The 26,600-nt window shown below is 37.9% G+C and overlaps 1 protein-coding gene across 2 annotated transcripts; it reads left to right on the forward strand.

Annotated features, from left to right (window-relative positions):
- The first annotated feature begins 1,056 nt into the window (after nucleotides 1-1,056).
- Nucleotides 1,057-26,600, forward strand: GCG (glucagon). 2 transcript variants are annotated; one of them, XM_086956606.1, is made up of 6 exons: nucleotides 1,057-1,247; nucleotides 6,090-6,190; nucleotides 11,171-11,332; nucleotides 16,310-16,444; nucleotides 20,846-20,989; nucleotides 26,086-26,600. In XM_086956606.1, the coding sequence occupies exons 1-6, from the start codon at nucleotides 1,104-1,106 to the stop codon at nucleotides 26,105-26,107; spliced, it is 708 nt and encodes a 235-aa protein (XP_086812732.1). In that variant the 5' UTR covers nucleotides 1,057-1,103; the 3' UTR covers nucleotides 26,108-26,600. The 2 variants fall into 2 exon arrangements, with proteins under 2 accessions (XP_086812732.1, XP_086812733.1); XM_086956607.1 differs by having other exon boundaries at nucleotides 1,118-1,247; nucleotides 6,093-6,190.

Raw genomic sequence — 26,600 nt, forward strand, 5'->3', positions numbered from 1 at the left:
AATCACAGAACAGTAATTTTAGTAACCTCCCTTGGAATAAGAAGCTTGTAAGAGGTTCATTAGCGTATAGATATTCAGAAGAATGCATATTTTAATGCACTCTGAAAGCTGATTGCCCTCAAGTTCATAGAAGTATCTGAAACTACAGGAACAGAAACTTTATCCAATATGTTGAACCTAGCCATAATTTATATTGCCCATCATATCGAATTGTTGGTATTTAGTGTGCTATGGAAGGCCCCTCTACGTGAGGCAATAAATAAAACCACAAGTGAATATTATTATTAATTCTATTATTTTACCCTTTGACTAGGATCCTGGCTTGGACCCTATAGGTCTCTATAACATGATAAGCTATACATTTCCCCCGCTAACAGTGTAGTGTGCTACCTATGTAGGGAAGTACCTCACATAGGGTTAGCATGAGCTACATAAATGCTGCAATACAATGTAGACCCTATGAACACGGATCACACTAGAAGTAAAGTCTTATTTTATACTAACTGTGGATTTTACTAATTGCCAACTATTAAACAAAAGAATAACTGTCTGTTTTAAGTAAGCAAATACTTTATTATCTCAGTGTGATACTCGTATTTCTCTGTTTAATTCCTATTTATTTGAAATTATGTTTTCCAAGTTAGGTCTGAGCTCTGTGATTTCATCCGTATTACATCTCATTATCTCGATTAAAGATGAAACGCTTTTTCCATTCCCTTCATTACTTTCAGTAAAGATGAAAAACTGTATGCGATTTGCTAAAGCACACAGTGCTCGATGCACGAATTCTTTCAGATTTCAAAGAACATGTCATCCTGATGGCGAGCGCGCTTGTTTGCCCAGTTATCAATCTCACACCACAGCGTTCTAGTGGTGATGTTTACTTACTGTGACATAGACACCTCCTTTCTATCGAGCCTCCATTAAGGGCTCATTGCAAATAGAAATACAATGCCACGGAGGAAGCGTTTCAATGTGTGCAATTGCTTGAAAACATTTACCAGTCATCTGTGATGCTGAAATTGAATAAAAAGCAGTCAGATGTAAACATGGGTAAATACGTGAATCATGTTATCTATGTCAGAAATAATGCACTCCGACGAATGCTCACTGAAGCTGAACCCTATAAAAAGCTGTGTGGCTGGAGCAGACAGACATCTCTCAGGATCAGAAGACTTTCCAAAGTTCCAGAAGAAAGAGTTGTACTCTTTCCCCCCTACCTGCAACACCCATCACAGTTCAAGAAGGTAAGAAGTTCTTTAGATGTTTGTGGAAAAAGTCTTGCTTTTAAAGAGAGTGGATCGTTGACAGAATAATCGTACTCTTTTTCTTTGCAATATATATTTTGGACTGAGTGCTTAAAAATGAACTCGTTGTAGTTTTGCCCATAACTGAGAAGCTGACCTTCAGGTTTAAGTAACTAAGTGAAACCTTGAATGCTATAATGAAATATGAGGACCAATTTAGCATGGGCAATTTTTCTATGGAAATATATGGTTGCAGTTTTAGCAATACTATTTTTTCCTCCTTATAGGCAGGTTTAAAAATAAAATTAATATGTATTAACACCTTCGAAAACTCACACATATTGTATATTTCCAAAGTATATTTTATATATTAACTGTATAGGAAATGGAGATGGGATGTGAACTCCTACGTTTGAGCATATTTAATACAACTTGAAAATTCGATTACCCCCATTTTCCAATAATTAAATACGGAAACGTAAAAGTCCAAGAATGTTCCACGATTTAAGAAACTGTGCAACTTATCTCCACACTTTAACATATCGACATTAAACATAATAAACATTTTGCATTGAGTAGTTTGTTGCATTGGTCGGTTTGCTATCAGTAAATGAATTGCCTTTCTAACATTCTAGTTGAACACAATCTATGCATCACATGGATATTTTATTAATTATTTCTTCCCTGTGAAGTTCATTTGTAAAGTTTTTTGACGTATTCAAAAGTATCTAACCCTGTCCATTGCAGGCATAAAGTTTTTGTTACAAAACTGTTCCTTGCGGTCTATCAATATATATAAAGTTTATTTCGTATTATTTTTCCTTAAAACTTACAGACAATAAAACAACCACTCGGCCCTTCAATTTGGGCCAGATCACAAAACATTTCATGTCCTTGGTTGCATGTTAACAAGTTAAGGCAGTGCTTTATCGAAGCACCTTTCACTATTTTTTATTGAAACAGATTTTTCTGGAGGTGGTGATAATATGTGACAAAGAACATTTGTGCATATTTGTTGGGTGGTACTCTGTTGAGGTGGGTATGTGCTCAGCTCTGCTGCTTTTTATGCTGCTGTTTTCGTGCTACTTTCTTGCAATGTGGTTTTGTTGGCTTGTATTACAGTTAGGCAGTAGTGTTCTATTTTGACTTTTTATAGTGATGCACTGTCATGTTTTGTCCAGTTGTGTTTTTAATGTGCTAATATGTCTCTTTGTGTATGTTATCATTTCATGTTTTGTTGTTTACTTAAGATATGCCAACATACTGCTCCATTTCCAGGCTAAAGCAGCACATTACTTTAAAGTTCACAGGACAAGTAACCATTTCCACTATCTATTGTGGTAAAATTGTGCTGCTTCCTCTTTTCAACTACTTATGGCACCAGTCAGCCCAAAACTGTCTGAGTCTAAACTTAGCGCCTACAGAGCTCACTTCATGTGATATGGCCCATGATCTAATGGCAAATTCAACAGGCATTCTTTCTTGGCTGCTATGTTGCAAACTTTGAGTTGTCTTGTTCTTCGTTTGCACAATCCACAGTATAATCAAGCAAACGCTGTAGGTTTCAAAAGAACATGAATTAAATAAAGTTCAGCAATAATAATGCAACGTGACAGTGTAGGATTATTGAACGCAAACATGCAACACCCTTAGTAGAAATTAAGAAAGGTTACTATAGTCCTTTTATCCAATATTAAAAAAGGTGCGCTATTAGATATCAAATAGAAATGATTAGATTTGTAACAATTGTCGATATACTGAACAGAAGGCAGAAAAGGCATGACAATTAAAGGAAAGAGATTGCCTCAATATAACTACACTTGCTGAATTTGTTAAAGATATGGAATATCTATTTGCACTGTTATATATATAGACAATTCTTTCGGTCCAGTGCCTTAGTGCAGTGTATTTATATTATTATCAAATTTATAATAAAGACCGTTCCACAGATGTGCTAAATAAAATTAAAAATGCAACAACATGTCATTATCCTGGTAACTATTTTATTGTTATAATGTTATAAAGTCTGTGCAGGCTACAAAGGAAATTGATGGTGTGCTTTATGTCCCAACAAACATAACAATTCTCTTTTGGATGATGATTGGAGCCTCAATAAATATTAGTAAAAGAAACGTATCGATTGAGACATTGGGATATTTAAAATATGTCCCCTCCATGCGAAAAGCATAACTTGTGTGATAGGAAATGGAGCCTATGGGTTTGTCAGGTGACAACATTTTGATGAAACATGAAATATTGCTCCTTGCTGCAGTATTGTGCTGTCAGAGACAAATTTCTCTGTGGCACAGACCTTGGGCTTGAAGATTTGGTGAAATGTTGCCACACCTCCTATACTATCTTGCTGTTTTACTAGTCCCCAGCATCTTCTGGACAGCAGAGGTAGTAAAAATGCATTCTACTGTGCATACTGTATATACATTCATATATGGGAAATATATATATATATATATATATATATATATATATATATATATATATATATATATATATATATATATATATATATATATATATATATATATATATATATATATATATATATATATCAACACACACATATTGCATTCCTATTGCAGCAGTCTATTGCTCCCTGAACAGAGCAGATAAAAGGTGTCTGATTTACACACTGAGCCATAGTATTATTAATTAGGCATCAGACACCTGGGTTAAGATTAGGCAGCAATTTTCTATATGTCATTGTTCAAACCCATGCACTTGGTTGTACTGTACTTTCAACACACCCTTGACTGCAAGAGGCATCATTCATGCTGCTCTAACACTCTCATAGCTTGGGTCCTTCGTAACTGAGCGGTGTCCACATTTCCCTGGCTGTAAACTGAAAACTCAGGCTATTTTGAACTTTAAATCAGGAGAGCAGAGCGAGTATTAAACAACCTTCATGTCATCAGATTCATAATAAAAATACCAGCTACCTAAGCAGGATGAAAGATTTTTCCATGCATGGAGACATAGTTGAGTACCCGCTTTCTGGACTGTGAAGCCCTGGGCTTAGCACTTTTCAATTCAAAATATTCCACCTTTCCTTGAGGCTTCCAAATCACAGTCTACTCATCTATGCTTGTCTTTGTCCTCAAAAGAAAGGGGATGGAGGAACGAGAGGAGTCAAGAAAGATTGCTTTATTGACTCCATCTCTGACCATCTTAACTTTATAGCAGCATTGGTTATTCAGCGTGACCACACATGTGTAATGTCCTGATTTCAAGAAAAGATCATTTGAAAGACCATGGTAGAGTTTCTGTTGTGGTACAGTATAAATAACCCTTTGAAATATAACGACCATTAAACGTGATAAAGGCATCTGGGCTGACAACTTATTTCCTAATTATACAATCTGTATGAAGTTGACAAAACAGCCTTTCATGCTAATTTTGAGAAGCATATTTAATATAGGTGGTTCAAAAGCAAATCTTGCACAGGTCATAATGCATGTGATCTTTGCCTTACCAGTTGAGCTTGAAATTTGATGTTGCCCACTGAATTGTTGGAAAATTTTTGAAGGCATTCTTCAATATTTATTTGATTAAGCATATGATGCAGGGAAAGCAGTAAAGATGCTTACTCAGGGCCAAACTACTTGCAGCGTTAAATATTTATTCAACAAGCAACTCTAACCCCGAGTGACCGTCTTTAATGAATTTCCTACGCTATTCAATAGCCAGTACGCTCTGCCGACATAGTGCTCCACTCCCTCATGGTTCAGGAGTACACTTGGAGCAGCTTGTAATAAATAAATATATTTCATATCTTTCATATATTATATTCACTTTCTATACACACTCCCTTAACAAAATCTTTATGCTCAATATCCATCTTTCTTTTCAATGAGCAATGTATAATAACTGCACAGAATGAATGTCTCCCCTTTCCCTGTACTCAACTGTGTGCTATCGAAGAGGTATCACCCAAAAATCTGTTCATGTAATTCAAGGGCATACAATGCATCTGTGATAGATACAGCATTTTCATTCAGTAGTCTCGTGGATCTGGAAACACGCAATTTATGCTTGACCATTGTTTGTAGTATGAGAAACGCCTTTTTGGGCATTTTCCAACTACTCTTCAGACATATTCTGGTTGACTCCTAAATGTTTTAGAGTAAGTCACACCTATGGAAAAACGTTTGTGAATCAGTCTCATAAAAGAAACTCAATATCAGGGCTGTAAGAGTTCTTTGTTTAGACGGTATAACCATTTATAAGTTCCTGATGAATTTGAAATTGAACTCTCAAAAAATCTGTAGAACTCGGATAAACTGATGTTGCCTCAACACCCCCTAATTACAGTTTAAGAGAACGTACTTGGTAATTGAAGAGTTACTTGGTGACTTCAGCTTCTTTAAATCTTACCTTTCAGAAGCACTGACCTCACAGCCCAAGTGTACGGGGTTGGTTTACTATTCTCTTCGCTGTTTTCATAATCACCATATTACTTTTATATTGTATTCTTGAAACCTACTATAGGAATAGAGGCTGGCAAGCAAACACGGATCCGGAATGTTCATGCTCATTTAATTAAACACAGTTACATCAAAATGTACTGATACACAACAACAGCATGCAAACTAAAAACCACCTCCCATAATACAGGTCTGATGAATTTTGTAGCGCATGAGAAAGGCTGAACAGTTATTTAAAATACATGCCACGTCCTTCCCTGCACAATATGGTGCAGCCAGTTTTTCTATTTTATCTTGTTTTTACTCTACTGCTTTATTTCACTTTTTATGTTGTAAACAAAGCGTGATGCTTAAAAATGCGGAAACATTTTCTTACATTAAACTGTATCAATTTATGTCCCAGAAGATGGAGATGAAAACCATTTGCTGTGTGGCCGGTATGCTTTTAATGTTCATACAAAGCAGCTACCAGAACCCTCTTGAAGACACAGAAGACAAATCCAGGTTTGAATATAACATGTTCTAACTACAAACTACTGTATTAATGTAAATGTATCCACATTTATGTAAACTTTCCTCGGATCAATTTAGATTTATTTTTAATATGCACATTCTTCTTTAAATCAATTGCTTTATAAAGCACGAGAATAAATAATAGTATATTAATTTCCACGTATGACTTTCACAATTAACTCCTTGAACTTTACGTAAAATGGACTTCTTTCATAAATGGCAAAATGCAATCAAATATTTGCATCGTAAATTGAACCATTCTCTTGTTTAAAAGAAAACAGGTTTTTTTTTTTGAAAGATTGTAACTAGTGAACTGTCTCCAAGTTCTCGTTCTTCACGCTCCTCAGTCTAGTCCCCTCGAACACCCTAAAGTAAAACATTTGTACAATCCTTTAGCTCCAAATGTTGAGGTATACATTAAAAATTGATTATTTGCATCTCGAATTTGCATGCGAGTTCGATCCCACTCTGCTGTTAAACGTTTATTTCTCATGTATATAATGTTTTAGAAATATACTTAGACTCGATTTAAGTGTGTCTTTGACAGTATTCTTTATACTCATGAAAAATTGCCCTTGTCTTAAATAAGAAAGGATTGCTTTCCTACCGTTTCTTTCTATGCAATGACTCTCCTAAACTCCCATCCTCTGCATGGTTCCTCATAGTAAACTCCCGACTCCCTGCCTTATTAACTGTTATTGAATATCTGCAAGTTGCCCACATTTCATTTAATGGATCACATCTTCTCATACCTTTAAAACAAATCCCGGAAACCTAACAATACTTAGTCCCCTCCAACCTATCTATTAGGCTCACCAGCAATCTCCATTAACTCACAAAGTCCCCACTGATGATTTCATCTTACTCCTATTAATTCAATTTACCATAGAACATTGGAGTAATGCATAGAATGGTTTCCTTGAGAACACACGCTAATCTCAACAACAAAAGCAGGTATTGGCATTGCCAGTAGCTCACAACTTTGGGATCTTATAAGTATTTAGCCATGCTGCAAATCATCCTGGGTGCTACAACATCTACTGTTACTTCACGTACCACTGATGAACAGCCACACACAGCCAAGGGCGGGTCTCCGTGCTATTTAATGATAACGTCTCTTAAAAATGCAAAAAAGTGTATTTCTTTAACAAAGAAGATTTCACACTAATAGGCAGAGAGATGAGTACTGATATGCATTGTCCATCACTATCACATTCACCGAAAAAGCAAAGTATATCATCATACACAAGAAAGTGGTCAACTGAAGGAAAAATTGAGGTACAACATCATGAACAGAAATGTAATAAAATGTATGGATAGAGCAGCGTTTCTGATCGGTATGTTTTTGGCCTTTAAGAATCTATGGCGGTGTTAAATATGTTGAATCCCGGATTACTACGGGTACCTCGGCTATCGATGTGGTGTGTGCACTAAGAATATTTCAGGTTGTATGCAGCAGGGTGGAATTGAGCAAAGTAAGCATGAAGTTCTAGTAAAAGCGTCACTACTTGGGATTTAAACACCGTCTGTCAGTTTAGGGATGTTACAAAGGGTTGTATGCATGTTTGGATGGATAACAAATCATCACAAAATCATGAGAGCAAGATGCATTAAACTAGAATATCCTGATTAAACCCTTGTAGTATCGGAAATGACAAAAGATGCTCATATGCGTATCAGTATAGTGTCAATAACATAAATGACCGGAAAATGAACACTCTGGTTTAAACAAGTGTGTATGAATGTGATTGCGCAAATGTAAGTTCGTATGATACCAAGGGGGGAGTTACTCAGCTATAGCACCATGTTTGATTTCCAAAAGTAACGCAAAATGACACAAAATCTTTTTTTTGTAATTTACTTTCCAGCAATAAACTTGTTCAGCCCTTGAAATAACATAAAAGTAATACGAAGCAGCGCATTGATCTGCTTCACGTTATTTTACGCCATGGGGGCGTACCAAGGGCAGAGCGTGGGCATTCCCATGCAACCACCCAAGGTTTCTCACGCTAAACCCAATTTACTAAATAAAGTAGATTGGGTTTAGTATGATAAAACTGCGCCCTTTACAAAGTGGGAAAAGCTTTCCCTTTTGTTGAGCATACTATTTTGTACAGGAAGGGTACCTTTCCTAAATCTCCCCCTAAATCTATTTCAAACTTGGCAGGCATGCATCTGTTGTGTGTTAATATTTCTGAAAGCTAGACATCATTGAATTGGCATCTAAGATAAATGTGGAATACATAAATTCCCTGACTTCAACTTGCAACTCAGGTGCAGTGCTTGTAATAACAACATAGAAAATTTGATTGAAATGCTTCATTTCTAGGAACCAAAGGCTAATAACTGGTCGGGTTCTCATAAGTAAAATGTTCCTCAGTATGAAAAATAGCAGCAGCGATAATCATCAAAATGTGGTTCCCACCTTCTGTATGCGGTGATACAGCTTGCAAAAGCCCCGCCCCCACTAATCTGGACAACACCACCCATCAAGCCCCTAATTTTTCCTTATGAGTGAGTCCTGTTGATGCAGACTTGGTTTGCATGCACCTCGGTTTGCTTATCCTTGTGGGGTAGCTGGAGCCTAATCACATTGCACTATGCACTGTATAAGAACATTTATGAAGAGTAGCAAAGTTTTCCCCTAGCTAAAGCGCCATATGAGAAAAGAACATTGTTTTAGTAAATGGGTTGTAATTGTCTTGACTCATTGCTGATCTTGTTTGAATAACTTTCGTGATGTGGTGAATGGGAATGTGGATAGATTTTGGCGTGTGTATACTTTAGGTTAGAATATTTATGGATTGTCACAAGTCAATATGATTTGCATCTGGAGCAGGGTTTGTGTGTTTAGCTTTCATTGGGGTTACAGAAACTAAAGAGCATTATTTTACAATGATCCCTAGATAGCTATTTTAAACTTATTTTTACATGAACAATTTCAATGACTGGCACTTTCTCCAGAATCGGAGGCACTTCTGGAGACTGGTGAGAAGGTGAAGGGTAGACCTGTGCCAGGCCCCCAAACTCAGCGAAGGAGCACCACAGTCAACCAGCAATTACCCCCTGTGGAGTCTCTGAAGCAATGACCACACCAGCCCCATGGGCTCCACTCCATTTAATTGTCCCTAGGACATGGGAGCCAATAAGGTTCAATTTCCTGCAACTGTCCACCCTATATTGGGCAGAGGATCGGAAAGGCACACCTGCCCCATCATTGAGAGAAGCCTGTGGTGTGACCTTCTGAAGCTGTGAAAGGCCATTAACTGAGATTGGCAAGGGGATCAAACAGGCACTTGGCAGAGGGAGCAATCCGCACACTCACTGTAGATATAGGGGCCCAGCTGAGTGCGGCACGGACATCCACTATCCTGCTGAGAAACAGCACAGAAGCACATCTGTAATAGGTAGAAGCCTGTCCCCGAGCGTGAGGAGCATTACTTAATGTTAATTATGCAATGTGGCCACTCTGTGAGTAGCGTCTGCAAGGACATGCAGAGTCACAGCTATGAGCAATTGCTATGGATGGTCATGTATTGCCTGACAATGCAGATGCTAATCTCACCCTCCAGGGTACCAAGCATGAACATAAAAGAGAGACTACGCCGGGCTCCGTCCATCTGTCACTGTCAAACGTGTAAAGAACGTCTAGATCTATTTCCACGAGAGAAGTCACAAATTCGGATTATGGTGGGACTGATTCGGCCTCCGTAATAGTAGAAAATCCATGGGAGCAACTACTAACTGTCTCATTGTCCATTTTGCCGATGCTGGGACAAACACAACAGTACCCGCATTTTCAGTGCACTCTGTTTGCGAGCAGCAGTCTCCTGCATGTGATGAGGAACTGCATGTCCCAATAGGCATTGCTCACTGCCCTTAACAGGCAACAGGGGCAGCTCAGGTGCTTGAAAGTGGCAGCGGTGGGAGCAGAAACAGGCTCCCTCGAGAAAAGCCTCTAACATTTGACCTCTGTCTTTGAATGCACAGCAATATAAGCAGATAAGAACATAATTTACAGCACTATTTACAAAATGGGACCTCTGAGTGACTGAAAACATCCAGCAGTTGTGTTAAATGCTCTTAGAGAAAGATTCCCTAAACAGATCCTATAATTGGACAAGGAGAAGGGTACAAGTTCTGGGGCACTGCTCTTTGGGATTAAGCAACTGACAAAACAGAGAGACAAATAGGAAGGATTGACCACTAGCAGGCAAGGATTTTTAAAATACACTGAAACAAACAGATGAATACCAGTAAGCCCTCAAAGAAGTATATACTAAATAATGAATAAATAAATAAGTGCCTGAGTTACAGGGTACATCTGAAACGGAGGGTATAGTCAGTTCTGTAACACCACATGCGTATAAAGGTGGTACTACGTACTTATTATTCATGGATGAACAATGGAATAGATCTGACTGCACAGTGCATTGGTAATAAACCAGCTTTTCCCAAAATTTCAGGTTAGAAAAAGCAGTCATTTCTGTGTTTATTTGGGCAATTAAAAGTCTTTGACTACTAAAAACTGTAAGAGGCTGTGATCTAGTTGAATAAAAATAATTCATTGGCCTGAAGACTGACAGCAGTTGAGGCCTGTTATATAATTCTATAAAACGTAATCACCATTAAGATTGAAGATTGCAAAATATATAATTTTCCCAGTTTATAGTACAATTCACATATTATTATGTTTCTCCCAAAATACATATTGAAAATATTGCAAAATTACTTATAACCTGAAAAGTCACATTTCCAGTACCAACTTATTCTTCATGTGCCTAAATACCTCTGCTCTTCTATAATTGTCATAAAGCAAGATTTTGTAATGCCCTGCGTTATATGTTCAAACTGAATAAATGTCCAATGTTAGAAATAGACTTGATGTCTTAATTGTCATCGACAAGAATTTGTTGTTCCTATATTTTTGCTCACCCTGAGAGTAATACTGTTCTCTTATTTTGTTGAAAGGTCATTCGCAGCTTCTCAGAATGCTCCATTAGATGATTCCAGACAGCTCAATGAGGTCAAACGCCATTCTCAAGGCACATTCACAAGCGATTACAGCAAATATCTAGACAACAGGCGAGCTCAAGATTTTGTCCAGTGGTTAATGAGCACCAAAAGAAGTGGGTAAGTATTTTAATGTCATCAATTAACTATCTTAAGCATAGTACTCCTCAAAATCAGGGCTAGTAGCTGCAGAGTGCGAGCAGAAGTGTAAGACTAAAGTAACAACAGAATGCGCGTTATATAACTGAAACTAGAGTAATATAACAGTTCGTAATTCTTACAGTAAAGAGATGCCAAATAAAAATACATATATCTGCAAATAATACAAGGTGTTTTATTGCACAATTTCAAACCTACTGAACGAAATCAACCAGAAAAAGCCACATTATTCATTTTTTTAATCGTATGATATATTATTTCTGTCATTGTAAAATGTAACAATACATTAAACCCATGTAAATTATACGATTTTCTTTTAAACAGCTGAGTTAAGCATTAATCTCTTATTGACCTCAAACAAACAAAAGGCATAGTAAACGCCCTCTGGCACTAGTATTCTTTGCAGCCGGTGCAATCCCACGTTTCTATAGCCTACATGCGTTCAATGCAAGTAAGGATAACATAAACTAGAAACACAAATTTAAGTTGTCATAGTGACCTTAATGGTACGTCATTAAATGTTAGAGATATAAGAGAGGATTAAGGCAATGAAATGAAATGTTAGCAATAGGAATGATCGATATTAGACAGCTGTTTATTGTCACATATATTTTAATATGAATTGACAAGATATAGATAGTAGAGGAATACTTTCGGATTGCCAGCAGAATGCCAACATTTGTCAGTTTGACCAGGTAGCGGATGTGATGGTAGTAGCTTGTGAGGCCAGGTGGCACAAGTGGGAGGAGGTGAATTCTGTGTCAGAATTAAGCCCAATACTGCTTAGCCATTTGCAGTTTCAAATACCTAAACTCACATGAACTTGTATTTTCGAAAGCTTCATTTCAAACCTGGATCCAAGAGATTTTGCAGTAACTATCTCTTCTAGGAAAAGTGCAGTGCCACCGATGTACACATGTCAACGTTTGAAATAATGGATCTGGTTGGATTCCTTGTGGTGTCCAGTGCCTGTCTCGCCTCCCCTTTTCCATGGCTATGAGGCAACCAATTTTGTATATTTTTAAAATTTCTATAATTCTTTTTGTTATACAAAATAAAAGGAATTCCTTTATTATTTCCTTCGCCTACAAAACATTTATGGTAACAAATGCACATTGTTATTCGTCTGGGAGATGTGATTTTTTTGATAGCTGGATAGTTTGTTCTTTGAAAACGTCATCACACCCTAAATGCCTTGTAGACCTGGTAAAATAAAAGAGCTAAGTGCAATGTCCTGTAGGTGAAAGATTAATAATATTGTGCGGGTTCTCAGAACAAAGCATGCAGGCTATACATCACGTGACCCAGCACACTTTCAGGTTGGTGAACAGTTTAAATAATTTATGCCTGGCTGGATTTGCATAATAGCACCCCAACAATAACTTATCTGAGCCTAGCATTCTCTACAGTTTAAGTCCTCAGCTAGCTTCGTGCCTTTGATAGTGAATCTGAAAGAATAGAGGTAAATTCTGATGGCTGGCACCCCATTCTGAGAGTCTACAGGTCCGCTTAGATCAGAGGTCTTCAACATGTGGGACGCGACCCTCAGGGGGGGCCGTGGAGTCCTGGGATGGCGGTCACGCATTCCCCAGCTTTACTCGTCCCTGCAATCCATAACATTTGCTTACCTTTTGTAATAAGACACCCATCCTGGGACAGCTAATTTAGGGCCATATTATCATGAAAGGGTGATACATTATCCCCGCTTTTATCGACAATAAACTGCCGCTAAAGTGGCAATAATGGGCTTGATAATATGCCCTTGAGAATTCCAATAGAAGCCCATGTTCGACCAGAACATGGGCTTCTATTGGAATTCACAAGGCCATATTATCAAGCCCATTATCGCCGCTTTAGCACAGTTTCCTGTCGATAAAAGTGGCGATAATGTATCACCCTTTCATGATAATATGTCCCTAAGATCATTATCAAATGCCTGGCTGAATGAAATGCAAATGTATCCTAGAAGTTAATGTGCAAGTGTAAAGGATGCTTGGGAGTGGTTCTGGCTTTAGTTCTTCAAATCACTCCAAGCTTTGTGATGACAAAGATTTATTTTGTTGCGTGGAAGTCCAAAGAGTTAATAACTGGACTGGGAAGTGCTTCCTTTTAATTTTAATTGCATTTACATAGCCCTCAGTACCCCTAAAGAGGTTTTGAAGAGAAAGCTATGTAAAAACAAAATTGCATTACATACGCTCTGGTATTACTAAAACATTTTATCAAAAAAATATGTGCACGTTTTGCAGCATTCTATCTTATACTGTGTGTAATGCAAGTATAAAATGATTACTTACATATTCACAGTGCTTTCTGTCATAGCACTAAAAATATACATCACTATCCTCCACCGCAACAATTAAGATTTAAATCTGTGGCGATCTGGTTACTCACAGACCTCTGAAGGGCATTAACTAATAGAGGTTTCATAACGTACTACAGTGCATTTCATACTGAGTAACAACTTTTTACATTTATTTTTCATTTACCGTGCCCAATATTTTATATAGATGCCTGATGGTGAAAGACTTAAAAAGCGTACAGAATATTTTGAGGCTTATTTATGGGAGGCTTGCACCGTCAGACCATCACTTTTTATGACTCTCCGGTGGAGCAAGCGTCTTAGCCATACCTATGAGGCTGTGCAAATTCACCTTGCATGGCTCTGCATGGCCTAAGTAAGACATATCAGCGCAAGTCACTGCATTGCCTTACTCTGTGTCAAGGAGGTGTTCAATGGCTTTGCATGGCGTTTCCACGCAACACCTATAGATTTTGATGCTGCCCCATATTCACAAAATCATGTAACCCTCGGGCAACTCCACAAACAGACGCCTCCCCCATGGAGGCATAATGAGGAGAAATGATTTTATTTCTCCTAGTTTTTTCCCCTGTCCATGTTTGCTGCATTCTGCCTCTTGGGATTGTTTTTGTGAAGCAAGGCGCCCCTTCCTGTTAAAAAACATTCTTGTCTATGTTGGTACTAGGCAGCAATTTGTGCGCCAATGCAAGGGAAAAGGACAGGAATGCACCGCATTTCATAAATACGGTGCATTCCTGCCCTTTCACATTGGCATAGGGCAGTGCAGCAAGAAGACTGCTGCACTGCCCTACCCCGATTCCTCATAAATGAGGCCCTTTGGTTTTAGCTACACATTCAACAACACCCCACACTCACGGACCTTTTTTTTTGCTAAACACGGTTTCATATTTTTCCCCACCGTAAACATTATTTTCCTTGGTAATTGGGGGTGTTTATAGTTGTCGATAGTTGTTGATGATGAGGAATACCAGGTTCTAAAAAGTTTTTTAGGAAGGGGGTCCTTCCGCCTAAAAATGTTTGACAAGCGGGTCTTGGTATCAAAAGGTTTGAAGACCACTGGCTTAGATCCTTTAGTCTCTTGCTGATGTATTCAATGCGGAAATCTCTGTGTTTACCCTGAAGTGATAAAAACAATTGTCCTTCTTACGTAGTTAAAGAACAAGACGTGAAGTACTGAGAATTACACTGGAAGCATTCAGCAGAGCTCATTTGCAAGGGGCTGTACTCCGTATACATTAGCTTCTTTCACTGTAAAAATTGTATTGGCTCTGAGCTTTTACATTTAGCGGTACAGTTAAGTTACCGTACTCATGTCAATAATGCCAATTTCTGCAGGGCATAGAACAAGTAAAAACTAAATTTTGCTCCTGGCACAGACTAAAAATGTGCTTTATATCTATCATGTACATATAAGTAACAAAAAAGTTATTTGTTGAAGCACACTGTCTCATGAACGTTACACTTATCAAATTTGCCAAACACCTTTGGCAAACATTCGTTTTTGGACTAGTTATTGTAAGGAAGGAAATTTATTTTTAAGGTCCTTGTGCATAATGACAGCTTCTGAACCTTATTTTGAGTTCTAGACTTGAAGGTGTTCCATTTGAAGATTTGAAGAACTAATGAAACTTTTGTAATACAACGGAAGAGAAAATATATTTCCAGTGTGTGATGGCAAAGAATAAAACACCTTTAAAGACCCCCTGGGGCAGCTGCATTATATAATCAGAGAAATACAGCACCTATCTCGCTCGGTAGTAATGGTTTGTGTAATGGACTATAGGAAAAGCAGCACAATTCTATAACCCATAAGTGACTTCTAGATACAAAAACTCATACCCATCAGCTTTTTGAGTGTGTCCCACAGTTCGCCACATCAACGCAAAATTCTTAACTAGGGGTTTTTCCTTGTACAAAACGTAAATCTTTCAATGCCTGAGTGAAAAAGAGTTTAGAAGGATGACTTAGAACTTCGCAGATGGTTAGACTAACTCTTGAAAATCACCGCAAAGAGAGTTTTGAGCCCCAAATGGTGAACATCCTTTGCCGCCTTACCATACAACTTTACCCAAAGCTGGACAGATTCAGGGAATGCTCTTGGCTGCTCCACAAAGAACGTGTATCTTAAAACCCAGATTTGGAGGACTCAGGAGGAATCATCAATTTATTGTGTGATTATGTTTTTTATTTCACATCCATATGACTCCCCTCCAACAGACTCAAATATTGCTGGTGCCCTATTAAAGCTCTCATGGTGAGCCTTTTACCTGAAGAAAGATGTAACATTGTATGTAATCAGTTCAACATATGAGATGTTAATGTTATGTTCCTTTTCCATAAACTTTCGCAGCTCCCACTCCCAAGAAGATTCCTTTCCTTTTTTACACCTGTGGATTTATTTTTCTTGTGTGGGAATGACAATTTATTTGAAAGTTTAAATACATAGTAAAAGCGGCAGCACATATAAGTTTCTTATTGAACATGGTAAGGTGAATCACAAAACCATGATAAGTAAAATCCCAGGCATTATGCAGTTACTTTAAAAGTCACGTTCACTGAATGTAATATGAACAGTGAGATGGAGTACTGATGGTTTCTCTGTTTCTTCATTAAAGTGGTGTTACGAGGCGCCATGCTGAATACGAGAGGCATGCAGATGGAACCCTTACCAGTGATATCAGCTCTTACCTCGAAAAGCAGGCTGCAAAGGAATTTATTGCTTGGTTAGTGAACGGCCGAGGGCGAAGAGAGTAAGTATCAATAGACTGGATTTAAAAACATTACAAATGTGTGTTCTGTCAGAGGAAAATAGAAGAAGGTTTTACGGTGTGCATGCCCTGTTTAAGAATAAGTATGTTCACCCAGTGTGCTGTGCTTCCATTATGAAGAGTGGAGCTTAGTGAAAACGAATCAGCAAGACTGGGATATTCTCTTGTGGGGTGATTAAAAGATTGCATGTTAATAAAATAAATATAAAAATCGAGATGGAAAACTAAAGCTAAAAAAGGTTAAGGAAATAACTCGTGGATGGCATGTATGTTTATGGAATATACAAGAATTTAGAGGGATAAAAAGTCCAAATGTAACACTACATTAGTGAAATCTAAACCTTTAAACGAATCCCAACCTTTTTCTCCCTGCTTATTCCTAAACATAAAATGTTTCCTTTATAATATGCTGTCTCCTAATGTTTTTTGCAAATATTCTTATATCATTCTACATGCCACTATTCTCATTCACCTTTTTCTTATTCCATCCCCTGCCCATTCTGTTAATATAATCCTATTACACCCCTCTGTCAAAGTACTCTTAACCTCCTTGCTTTACCCTAACCATGAATCTTGCCCCATTCTTGATATAACCATTACTCCAGCACTAACCATGAGCCTTTTTCTTACATCGTCCCTTATTCTTTGCCACACTCCAATTCTGTCACACATTCACTAACTACTAACTCAATACTACCTCTACACATTACCTCTACCCTACACCTTAATGCGTATCTTCCCTCACCCCATATGTTACTCTAACCCTCACCCTAACCCCCTAAGATATCCGAAATCCAACAATAAAATTCTCCTTAAACTCGTCTTCTGCTCCAACCCCAATATGTATATTTGAACCACAACATATCAATTATTTTATATCTTTTATTTTCTTCTAGCCACTTTTCTAGTTTTTGTTTCAGCATTGTTGAAACAAAAATTGTTTTAGAAAAAAGTTCCAACTCTAGAGTAACTACCAAGAAGCTGGTTCCAACCATTCCTGTCATGGTTGTTATGTACTTTTGTACTTTAGCTTCATATTGCCTAAGGATGAGAAGATGTGCTGCAACGATGAAATGGAAAAAAGGTTTAACATCTATCTGATGAATATTGCCTGACAACATTGGCAAGCATCAGTTCACACACACAGCCAGCCAAATGCCAATACACACGCAGTCAGCCAAATGCCAGTTCACACAGACCGTCAGTCAACCTCCAGTTCACACACACACACATAAACTTTCCCTATTGTCTAGTGGCTTTCTGCCCCCTTGAGGGTTGAGTGGCCTGAAATTATGACCTATCTGCCAAATAAAAGGGGCCACTCCCAGAATTGCGAAACAATTATCCCTGGTGTCTAGTGTGTTTTCTACCCCCTTGGGGACAGATCCGTCTAAAAACTTGGCTGATCAGCCCCCAAGGGGGCAGAAATGACCAAAATATTTCCCAAAATAAAGAGGAGAGACCCTTGCCTAAAGGGCTGCTCCCCAAAAGCAGCTGCGGAAGGTAGTGGGAGTGCCTGCCGGGCGGTGATGTGGGGAGGGGGAGGGGCAGGGTGGGGGGTAGTAATGTATAGATTACGGACCTTAACAGGTAAGTAAACATATAAATAAATAAAATGAATTTTGTTGCGTGCACTGCAACACCAAATGTAATGCAGTGCGTGCAACAAAATTTGTTTTATTTATTCATATGTTTACTTACCTGTTCCGTAATCCAAACATTACTACCCCCCCACCCTGCCCCTCCCCCTCCCCACGTCACCGCCCGGCAGGTACTCCCACTACCAGCCGCGGCTGCCCAAAAGGAAAGAAGATCCCTGGTGGCCTAGTGGGTGCATTCCCGCTACACAATTGTGGCCCCACCCACAATCGCACAGCAGGAAGACACTGCAAAAAGACTCTGTGGGAAAGGAGAAACTCTTTCCTTTCCCCTAGTGACTCTCTGCCTTCCCTGAATTGTCACTGGAGGAGACACTAACCTTGTTTCTATGACATGCTCGAAACAAATGGTTTGCAGTGTGTCCTGTAGTCTTTTGATGACATCATTGGATCGCCGAGTGGGGGCAGTGCTGGCAGCGGAAGAGCTTCCGCTGCAACCCCAATGTAGGCTTGTTGAGGGGGGCCCGGGGGGGGAAGCGCCAGCGCTCCTAACAAGGTTGGTACTGGGACTGCATGCAGCCATCCTCCACACCTGCCCCCCATGACATGGGGCCGCTCCATGCAGGTCACACACTCTGAAGGGGCTAATGGGTGAAAATCCCTTTGCACCACTTATTTTCTCAATCTAGTTAATATCTTCCTTCTCCTATTGCCTCCTTTGCCTACTCTCTGTAGTCGCCACCCAATGCTCATCAATTATCGTGTCTACATCCAACTTTGATCACAATCCACCTTCCTAGTCTCCTTGACATGTTTCCTTCCATTTTTATATGTAGGTAATCCCTATCTCACCTCCTCTTTTTCCCTTTAGTTAATGTCCTCACGAGCCCCTTCCATTTTTACTTTCACTCTTTTTGCTCCCACCCTGCTCTTAAGGTCCCATTTTTCTTTCTAGCTACTCTTTGAAAATATATGCTTATCTTATGTCCATGTTACTGTGCACTTTTTGGACATCATCACTCCTGCTGTAAAGCCCTCTCCTACCTCTGTCTAAGGCCCAAGCCACTTGGTAACAGTTTTCAACTTTCAAAGCACTTTTAATGACCTTTTCTTTTAATAATCATCAGAATATTTGGGGGATTTGTGGTCCAGATTATTTGCAAAATATGTTTCAAAAGCATGAGCTTTAGGGGTCTATTGCATTTACTATACACTCTTTTCTTGTACTAACTGTTGATGCACAAGCATTTTCACTTGAGTAATGTTTTACTATAGACCATGGTTCTCAAAAGTCGGTCCTGGAAGACCCGATCCATGCCAGATTTTTTAAATAACTTCATTCATCTAAAGAGGGATATGCTAAAAATCTGGCATGGATCTGGCCCTCCAGGCTTGACTGGAGAACCCTGCTGTAGACCACAGCTGCAGCCAAACTGGTAACATCAGAAAAAACATGTTAATGTACAATTGTGTTTCTTTTTTAAAGTTAAAATAAAAAATAGCTTAATGTATGAAAGGAAGCTGCCAACACGTCCACGTCCTGTCTAAGTATACAAATGGTAGCTTAAAACATATGGTCAACTTTATTTCCAGCTCCATATATTGTTATTGTGATGTGACATAACACATATGTTCATCATAGGGCCTACAGGCTATTGCTGCATATTGTACATCTAATAAATGAGTTCTCAGATATATGTTTTCTAGATGGCAGTAAAGAGTAGGTACATATTATATATTAAGTACAATTAAGTGATTGCCTTTCATTGGCGGTCTACTGGAATCAAAATTCTCTCTGTCAAAGATGCAAAATCCAACATGGCAGAGGGTATCCTGTTAGGTAAATGGCCATTTCTTCCACTCTCAGCCCGACTAAAATCAATTCAGTCCAGTACTTAATAAATACATTCCAATACCTTCTCCTGGAAATATCCCAGAATGTCCCACAGAGCACAAATTAGTTCTCCTTCTAAGGCACACCAGTTTATAGAAGATCTGATAATTGCCAAAGTCCTGGTCACATATGTTGAGTGTTTCACTCCCCTCCTTCTTTGTTATTTTGTTTGTGTACTTATGAAGCTTGGGTCTGCCAGATGGCCTAAGTAGGACATTAAAAGGCATTAGAAGGTGTGAAGTTCTTAAGATTATTTGAACTCACTCTGGCACTCAATATCTCACACATTTTACATGTATCAAAAGTGAAATAGATAGTTGAAATGTGATTGTAGGTTTTACCCTTTATTTGCTAATTCCATTAACGTAATTGTGTTGACATTAATTTTATTTCCCAAATTCTAAATCAAAATAGTCGTTAAGTAACATTGCTTGGAGAAAATGTGATTTCTGTAGCATAACTGCACTGCCAAGATGCATAAAGCCAATCAATGTCATTGCATGAATAAACCATAACTCTCTAATTTGTATTATAAATGTGATTAGGACAGTCTGTTTTCAATTAAATAAATCAAGGAAGCATAATCCTTCCTTCATATTATTTCAGGAAGATGATATATTGTTGCAAATTTAATGTCTGGAACACAGCATTATTTAGTCAAGAAATAAGAGAAAGCTAGTCGGTATGAGCCGTATTGAGCATGGATTTTTCCACAATCACTTCTGGTACTAACACATGTCAAGACATTTAAATGCCTTCATTGGGATTTATCCTCAGAAGATATTTTGCATAAATGTATTAGCCTAATTTCATTAGGTCATTGTTCGAAAGTATGTTATGGCCCTTAGCACTATATGATGAAATTTCTGATGAAATTTCAACTTTCTAAAGTTTCTCAGAAGAAAATACTGTATCAGAAGACATGGGCAGAAGACATGCTGATGGCAGCTTTACAAGCGATATCAATAAAGTTCTGGATACTATTGCTGCAAAGGAATTCTTAAATTGGTTAATCAACACAAAAGTTACTGAGAGGTATGAATATTAATTGCATTTTTATATATGTCATTAAAACTTCCCAAGCTGTGAGTATCCAGGAATTGAAATAATTTATCTTTTTAAAACTTCTGAAATTAGAATGGAGGGCTTTATCATATCAAAACAGGCACCTCTCAGAGCTGCAAAATAACAGCTTCCCATTATTCACATCTGATGTGTATGATAAACCTTCACTAACCTCACTCTTTTGCTATCTTTGGTTATTATGCACCAACAGCAAAAGGTCAGAATGCTAATATCCTCATCAGTCATATAAACCTCTACATTGCCCTCAGCAGTTTCTTGTTCTGATGGTAATAGATGGTTGAGTTAACGATATCATTGTGTTCTTCAATAAATGTGTTCTGATGCCACAGCTGTGCCTTTGTACATTCTACCTCTTCCTCTTTTCCTTTGACACACACATTTCAAAATCCATGAGCAGTATTTTTATTGAGACCTAAATCCAAAGAGGTGCATGTTTCCTTTGAGTTTAAGAAAGGAAACCTCAGGATGAAAATGTATTCAACCAATAGGAATAAAATAGTGGAATGAGATCCTTTCAATAAAAATCCATTCTGCCTTATTGTCCTGGATAACCCATGGTGTCTGAAAAATGTGTTAGACTTGGCTTGATTCATCAATTTACCAGTGACCAAGTAGTATATTTACTCTTTTCATAGCAGTTGTCTTGAATTGAGAAGTTTGACAGTGTCATATTAAATCAAATGAGAACATTAACACCCAATGTCTATAAGAGAAAAAAGGAAGCACTAAAATACAGAGGTATGACATTTATTTCAAAATGAAATATAGGTTGTTAAAAGGGCAATGTTACTTATCAAATAAAAGAACTCCAGGTTTTCACACCTTTAAAAAAGCTGATATATCTTACAAATGCTCATATAGATCTAGCCATTGAAAATAAAAGAATGCAAATAATCCATTTATGGCTCCTAGTACGAGTTGGTGGAGGAATAGATAAGTTTTATGAGTATATGATAAAATTGCATTCCACTCATAAATAGCAGGACAAACCTGCTATAAGGTTTTTTTTGGGGCGGGGGGAGCATGCCTGGAAAATACCAGATTATATATAGTAAGTAAGCATGTTGGGTCAGATGTAGGTAATCCTATTTTACCGATTCTAAAATACTGAATTTTACCGATTCGGTATTTCAGAATCGGTAAACGGGATGTAGCTAATTAATCAGTACATTTTACTGAATCGGTAGGATTCGGTATTGGTGATTCGGTATTTACCGAATCGGTAAATACCGATTCTATATTTACCGAATCAGTAATTCCCATTCATTCCTATGGGCCTGGAGGCCCATAGGAATGATTGGGAATTACTGATTCGGTATTTACCGAATCGGTTAAAGGGGGACCATGTTCAAGGGTGGCAGGGTGTCACATTGACACCCTGTTGCAACTCTGAATAGTGCATAGGTGCACATGTGGCCCACATACATGCTCTAAGGGCATGTATGTCTGCCACATGGCACAGTAAAAAAATAACAAAATTGCTTTTTATTAAGGTTTTCGATATTTACCACCAACCTTTATTTGGTGGTAAATACCGAATCCTTAACTGTGCAATGCACTCATTTGAGTGCTCCCTACATTTCAGATTCGGTAATTTACTGAATCAGTATTTTAAGGAATCGGTAATTTACTGATTCCTTAAATTACCGATTCGGTAAATTACCTAATCTGAAATGTAGCCACCTACATCCCAAATGCCCAATACCGGTCGGTAACGGCCGAAATTCGGTAATTTTGGCCGTTACCCACCGCTATTGGGCCACCTACATCTGGCCCCAAATCTCTATGCTACTCACCATTATCAGGGAGAAACATTTATTTGGACAGCATTTAGTGCCCTGGATAAATTCTGATTACCGGCCCATTCATAATGAGAGCCATAATAGAACATCACGCCATGTCCTTCCAACAAACGTTCGATCACTGCCACTATTTCCCTCTATCTGTACTGTAAAACACTTATCCACCACAGACATAGAGCACCCTCACTAAACAGCCTCCTCTCCTCCTTATGGATACACAGTCCTTTCTATGATATTTATATTAGTATTATCCTAGTTTTACATTAGTTCATTTATCGATTTCTATTTTCATTTTTTTACAAACTCTTTCTTTTGAGATCATGGCACTAGAACACACAAAAATAGAAGACATTGATATAGTAGAATGATGTAGGTTCAAAAGGAAACCAGGAATTCCCCAAGGGCAACAGGAGTACTCAAAACAGCTCTCAGTCTTTCTTTTCTCTGAAGCAGGATATTTTCATAATGATCTCACTGCTTGAATGAATCTATATCCATGGGACTTATGGTCAAAGTTTGTAAACTAAAAAAGAAGATGTGATATTCTTAAAAACTTGATGTAACATGTATTGTGCCTTAATGATGTTCTACCGGAAGCCCCTAAAGACTGTGACATACAAGAGAGACATGGTCATATTGCTTTAGCTCACAAGACAATGTAACATTTGCAAGCCCACATTCTGCAAACGTTTCACCACTTTTTTTTATAAACTAGAAAAAGGCATGACCAGGCAGGTAACTGCATAGGCACTGGGAGAATATTAGCAAATGGTTGGGATTGGCTGAAGCCTGGTAAAAATGAGTGACACTGCACTAAAGATAGTCTTGTTACTCCAAGCAGAGCCTGGTAATCAAAGGTGAAACTATGATTCACAATATCAAATGCTTTCACTAGAACTAGTAAGATGAGGAAGGATACCATGCTATTATTGAAAATTAAATTCTAATTGTCAAGTGCTAGTGTTAAAATAGACAGCAATCCTGTTGTTAGTATGAAACGATCTACATATCTAGTTGCTTCATGGTGATTGCTTCAACATCAACTGAGTTCCTTGTTCTAGCCAGTTTAGCTACAATGAATAATGTTTTGTGTCTTAAACAGCCTCACGTTGCATTTAAAATAGACTTAATTAAAAGTGGTTTCACCAATGCCATCCTGATGGAGTTTGAAACCATTGTAGTTTGCAAAGGGCATTATCTTAAAAAAAGATGTCATCATAACTTAACTTGGCCCAAGGGTTTTATTATGCTTAAGGGTGCAGAACTATCTCTTGATACAGAGTTATGCATCTAAGAAGAGTAGGAAGTTAATTCAAAGAAGAAAGTAAAATGTAATCAAATTAATGCATGATTGTATCCATTTATCCTGTTGACGCCCATTTATTTAAAACAGACGGTGGATGCTAGCAGAAATATGCTTGCTGATTATATTTTCCTTTTGGGTCAATGTCTTCATGCAATACATTGGTGACAAAGATGGGTTTTGACATTGAATCTAGGTGGAAAACTATTCGTGAAATTAGATGTTTCTTTGAATTGATTATAGACATTTGAAATTTGAGAAGACATATTTAGTATGCCTTATTTGCATGGTAATGAAGAATTCAAAGACTGATAGATGGAATGATTGAATTAGTCTCATCCACTATTCATTTTTCGGGCCACATCCCAGTTCATCATTTTCTCACCCACCAAGCCACCTCAAATGAGACCCAGTCATATGTAACTCACCCATGGTCCTGTTTCTATAGGAACAGTCCAACACAAACTATTAAGCCAGGTCATTTATGACCTGGATCACAAACAACCCAAGACCTTGAGTATTGGACTCACGTCTGGGCATAAACATCGCACTTAGAGCATCACAATGAAGAATACAACAAAAGTGATGCTCGAATTAATCTCAGCCCCTTTTACCACTGATATTAAGGTTTTTGGTAAGTTGTGTTCCTCCCTTTGATTTGAGTTTGAAACAGTTCTCACAATTCTGAGAAGCTGCTTGTTTAAAGTTTTATGGATGATAACTCATAAGTGATCGGTTTTAGGTTTAGAAAAACAAGGTTAATCTCTGGATCATGTAAATGAAGAGTCAGAGGTTCCGAAAAGGGGAAGTAGCTAATTTGCATTAATTGATATTCTCATTAATTAGCACTATATTTCTATAAGGAGTATTTTTGTATTTACACTGGCCTCATCTGATAAATAAACAGCAAAGTAATCCATTATTATGTGCAAATGCTCTGACTAAACACACCCTGGAATTTGGGAAATCTAACCTAAAGGTGGTGAGGTGATAATTCTAAAATATATCAACCTGGATGAGTTTATGAGTTTGCACAGATTCTCAAAAATCAAAAACAATTCTATCAGTCAGGAGGTTAAGAGAAGGTAGCAGGGATGGAACATCCTTCCATGTGTTCAAATCTTAAAAGATCAATAAGAACTATTAAATTAGGAAAAGCATCAAGCAAGCTTTGCTTCTTTCCCCAGTGAATTGATATACTAAGATAAATCACAGTGAAAACACCCATTACTGCTTTTTTGCAAAACAAATCTTAAAAAATCTAAACTGGGAGAAACTGCTGTTCCTTGTAAATTATTAAACAGTTCTTTGCGGCATAATGATCTTCGAAAAATAAAATCTGCTGTATAACTAATACCACCTCTCAGAGTAAGATAAAAAGTGATCGATTTTATTTCAAAATTGCAAGACCTGAATTGGTTAATCGGGCTACAAATGTAGAGTGCGGCAATTGTTGTTGAATGTGTATGCCATCATCATTCTCCTTATTTAATTGCAAGGCCTGTACATACAGCCAGCTCATTAATATTCATTGGTAAACACTCATAGCCTCAAATCTGTACAGGACTGTGTCCAGTCAACCTCTCTCACTAGATAGCTGGACATCTCTGAATTAATTTGACTTTAAATAATCCCAATACAATGGGATTGTACATGATATGGACTACAGTCAAAGAACAAACAAGACTATGAGCCCAAGCCAGAGAATATATTTGAACTAAATTTCACATAAAATATATGACAGTAAACTTCTTGCTGAAAAAAACTCTAGAGATCATGTGTTCTAGTGTGGACGGGGTTGAGTCGGTGTCAATAAAACGGTATTAGCGGCAACAGACAAGTTAGTTGGTAGTGTGCGTTGTGTATATGAATGATATGTCTTTGGCAAGCATGTGTTTAACTGATGATCCACATGGCTGTGTCACTGTTTTGTTTTTCAGGGACCTCTTGGGAGAATACTAGTCGAGGAAGAACCGACCTGCTCAGATCCTCTCCACTAAACCGAATCCCGGCCACTTTTGAACGTTGAAATTTGTGTTCTGTAACTTACAGCGGGTGTAATGTTAAAGCCACACAGTATCGCTTTGCATGCAAGGAAACGAATCTAACTGTGCTGTAGTGTTGTGTCGCCAAAGGATTGTGAAAGAAAAAGACTTATTATCCAAAGGACAACTGAAGTCAGAGGTTTTAAAACATAAGTTCCAGGTCCACAGACTCCCTTTAATTGAGATGCAAAGAAAGGAAAACAAAAACACCATGTTTACATTTAGGGATGAAATTATTTTTCTATTGAACTTGAGTTGTATATACAAATTGTTCCAATCATTCCATGGTTCATTATTGGTCTAGTATTAGGGCCTACAATCCGCACGCCCTGAAGAAGGAAGTATTATTATGAAAATGCTGAGCTTTCAGGATCTTAAATAACAGCCTTAAATAAATATTTTGAAGCTTC

Source organism: Lissotriton vulgaris, chromosome 2_1, assembly GCF_964263255.1.
Source record: "Lissotriton vulgaris chromosome 2_1, aLisVul1.2, whole genome shotgun sequence".
NCBI classification, from domain to species: Eukaryota; Metazoa; Chordata; class Amphibia; order Caudata; family Salamandridae; genus Lissotriton; species Lissotriton vulgaris.